We start from the raw sequence: 4,278 nt of genomic DNA on the forward strand, positions 1-4,278 counted from the left end.
TGATTCCAAGCACGTTAGCATCGCAACAATCAGTGCTATTTTGAGTAAGTCTTACCGAGATGAGTTCGTTCTGTTTTTTTTTTTTTTGTTTTCCCATTGTCTTCATTCAGTTACTTTCCAGTTGCTGCTGCACGCGCTGATGAATTGGATTTAACAGGGAAGGCATTTATAAAGCATAGGGAGAAGTTGGAGCGTCGAAGACAGTTGAAGGACGAGGTCAAGCAGACGGCTCTAGCCAAGGAAACCACGGATGAAGCTGCACCTACGAAGGTTGAGGAACTTTAGAATCCTGTTGTAAGTTTTACCGTAGAGGTTACTTTCATGTATGCCATGTACACTTGGTTCAGAGGACAATCACTTGACGGCATTAACTAGAACAGTTCGCAATCGAGTTCTGTTTCCTATATGAGAACAGTTTTCAATCGAGTTCTGTTCTTCTGTTCTTGTTATGACAACTGTATGATTCCAGATAATTCAGGTGCAATATCTGTTGCTTAGTGTTTTAATGTAGTGGCTGGCAAGTCAATTACAGTTTCATAAAACTTCAAGGCCAAATCCCCGTGAGAGGATCTAGTCAAGCACGTTGGTTTTGCTAGGGGATTGATCATGTGTTCTTGTGTCAAGCACATTGAGGTTTTCCGAGCATTCCAAAACAAGGGCAAACTTACTCAATAGAGGTGAAAATAAAAACAGCTATTGAAGCGCATATTAGCAAGCCTTTTAATGACCACAGTACAACATTAAGGGTTTTCGAATATGGGTTATTGAAAGGCACGAATTCAGAACCTGAGAGCAGCAGAGATGGTGATTCCTGCAAAGGAATGCGCGATCATATGCCGTAATTTATTGGACTGTCAAATAATGGAGTGATGTTTGAACTCATCATATATACACGGAAAATGGGTGCTCGGATCAAGCACCCTACACACCTCGGATGTTGTTGATTCCCACCTAGGGCCCCCTCAGTTTTTTTTTTTCGAATTTTTGGACGGCTCGGATCGGCCGTCCAGTGGCTGGAGACGGCCCGGCGTGGCCGTCGGTACGATTTCCCTCCACCGGCGTCCATTATCATAGCAACAGTCTTATTTTTTGTATAAGGCAACTTCAAGCTCAAAAATCATGTGTTTACGCAAATAATTTTCCTATCACTATGGATTTTGTTTGATAGATTTTATTGAGATCTTTAATACGGTGCAAAAAAAATTGAATTTTTTTTTTCATTTACATTATTTTTGAGTTTGAAAATGTGAAAGGAGCTTTTTATTTGGATTTTGTGGAATGATCCTTCTTATTTTTGAATGAGAAGTAGCAAAATAAGTACTTATTTTTTAAGAAGGTTTCCGGAACGGAGCCTAACCCTATACATTTGCTCTGTACTTTTGCCTTCTACGTCAATCGTCATCTTCCATGAGGGAATCGTACGCAAAACTCGGTGGGTTGTAGAGTTTGTTTTCATACAATAAAATTAACTTGTCCATTGGAGTTATCATCCACTCAATTAACTAGTGATCACTTATCGATCCATAAGTGGGTCTTATTTTCATAAAAAAAAGACTTTCATTTAGCCTTTTAATTTTTGCCAGCCCACTGGAGATGCTCTAATGTCAACAAGGCCTACAAAATAAGCAGTTTGAATCGTCTTATTATGATTTTGATGAACACCTTACAACGTTTAAGTTTGAACAAGGAAGGCCAAAATGACATGGTTTTGGGAGTAATGCTCTAGGTACATATCCATTGAACATACAATGTACATATGGATTTTGTGGAGTCCACATCGAATTCTACAAAAATGATTCGAACCGTCCATTATTTTTAGAATATTTTTTTATAGAGTTCTGTAAAAAATCAGCTCAATTCGATATCAGTAAGGATTTTTCCGGAATGCATAGAAACAAAACTGAACAGTTAAGTAGTTTCGTCCTTATAAATTCAGAAAAAATCCTTACCGCTATTGAATTGAGCTAATTTTTTACAGGGCTTCATAAAAAATATTTTAAAAATAATTGACAGTTCAAATCATTTTTGAGGAACCCGAGGTGGACTCCACAAAATTCATATATACATAGTATGTACATTCTCATATGTACCCATAACTTTACTGTAGTTGTGATCGCCCTAAACCATTGTGATGCAGTACAATGCAGTGCGGTGCGGTGCTGCACTACACCACCCATGAGTCTCAAGAGCAGTTGCATTGAAAATAGAAAAGCGATTATAGGCCCCAAAAAAGAGTCTTACAGAAATACAGACAAACAACAACTCATAATCTTGTCAAGTAACTCCTCCCTTAGTTTGTAAACGAAACGAATAGAGCTGGGTTTCAAAATGTTAAATATCTTTCGTTAAATTTTTTAATGAACTTGAGTCGAGTCGGATCGAGCTTCAGAATGTTTAAAATCATTCATTAAATTTACTTTTTTTCAATTTGTTTAGTATCGTATTCGAACACGAACAACTTCTATGCTATAAAAACAGCCGCATCAATTCGTGTTGTTGAATACTACAAAAACAGAAAGGGAAAAAAGCAGTTGTGTTGAGAAAGTCTTGGCAAATCCTCCACACCAAAAAAACATGGAGAACGAGGCTACGGCCATTGAAGGGATGGAGCTGCTGACAGAAGATGTGTTGATGGAGATCTTATCTCGTCTCTCCGTGAAATCACTTCTTCGATGCAAATCAGTCTCCAGAAACTGGTATTCTCTCATCCGAAACCCTAGCTTCATCTCCCTCCACCACATCCGTGCCCAACCCCACGACTGCGTCTCGCTCGTTCGCACTGACAACAATTATACCTACCATTGGTTCTTTTATTTATTCCCCTACCAAACTTCAATCCAACATCTAGATCTCTCTTTCACCGAGAGGCTAGACCTTAGTTGTTTCAGGATCCATGGCTCTTGTAACGGGCTCATGTGTCACTCCGAGATGTTGAGGTCGAATATCATGATATGCAACCCTGCAACGAGAGAATGTAGGCTACTCCCTCAACCCCCTTATCATACTTGGTTTACTAATTATGTAGGATTTGCTTTTGATTCCAAAACCAATGATTATATAGTGGTCAGGGTCGCCATCCTCTATGAATTTTCTATCCATGATTATTTAGTGGATAAGGACTTTGAACCCACACCCGTTGATTATAAAATTCGTTATAAAATTCAGATCTATGGCATGAGTAGACTCATGGAAAGAAATTGAAGCTACAGTGCCCAACCATGAGTTCGATCTTGTGATCATCCTTCCACGTCATTGGATGGGGTTTTCTACCGGCTAAGTTATATTGTTTCGATTGAGGTCTACGCTATTGATGTCTTAAACACGGTTGAGGGATCGTTCGAACGAAGATCCTTGCCCGTCGGAGTTGGCTTTGAATTATGTAGTACTCTTTGTCTTCTAGATGATTCCATTGCCCTTGTTGTGCCAAAGTATGACAGCCAAGTAGGAGAGACACGCTTTGATGTTTGGTTAATGGACAAATACAAAGTTAAGGAGTTTTGGACTAAAAAGTACACTGTTGGGCCCCTCTTAGGAAGTTACAAACCCTTTACGTTTTGGCCAAATAGCGAGGTTCTTCTGGCTGGGTGCAAAAATAGGCAGATTGTGTCTTACAACCTCAGTACAGGGGACATAAAAGGATACAAACAGATATGCGATTTCCAAGGACTACTACAATATATGGCACAAGTTTTTCCATACTCAGAGAGCTTAGTTTCTGTCAAGAGACGAGTTGATTTAGTTTAACCAAGATGGTGCTACATTTACCCGTTGCTAGTCAAGAAGACGAAGGTGATAAGGCATACCAATCAGCTTCTGAAAGTTCTTCGTAATAGTCTTCTACTCAAGCACCGTGGAACTATGAAGCAGTTTATTCAGGTTTGCATATCTGTTGAAAAGTGTGAAAGGATCCAATTTCCAGGTCTTGGACAATGGACATATATCTATTTTCAATTTTTATTGTCTGTACCTGTGTTTGCTTCCTATGTAATCTAATTGTGGGCTTCATATCTGATATTGAACCTTGGTTTCAACTTATATTGGGAAGGAGATACATTTGGTTAAACTTTAAACCGTAAGATTTGTTGCTCTACTTAGATTCCCTGAATGTATTCATTTGTTTTGCTATTTTGATTGCTATGCTACTCGCTATCTTCTGCAAAGTGGCTCGAGCAATTCTCTCATTATGGCTCCTTTGTTTTTATACTTTCAATGAGGACTGGTTGATTTGGAGAAAGCGGAAAAATGGGACTTTCGTTGGGGTGGGATGGAGAAGACTGT

The 4,278-nt window shown here is 39.0% G+C and overlaps 1 protein-coding gene across 1 annotated transcript; it reads left to right on the plus strand.

Moving 5' to 3' along the window:
* The first annotated feature begins 2,527 nt into the window (after nt 1-2,527).
* LOC131304507 (F-box protein At5g49610-like) lies at nt 2,528-4,076 on the plus strand. Its single transcript, XM_058331752.1, has one exon. It carries the CDS (start codon nt 2,575-2,577, stop codon nt 3,199-3,201), a length of 627 nt encoding a protein of 208 aa, XP_058187735.1. The 5' UTR covers nt 2,528-2,574; the 3' UTR covers nt 3,202-4,076.
* The last annotated feature ends 202 nt before the right edge of the window (nt 4,077-4,278 follow it).

The sequence above is a fragment of the Rhododendron vialii genome, chromosome 10a (genome assembly GCF_030253575.1).
Source record: "Rhododendron vialii isolate Sample 1 chromosome 10a, ASM3025357v1".
Classification (NCBI taxonomy): domain Eukaryota; kingdom Viridiplantae; phylum Streptophyta; class Magnoliopsida; order Ericales; family Ericaceae; genus Rhododendron; species Rhododendron vialii.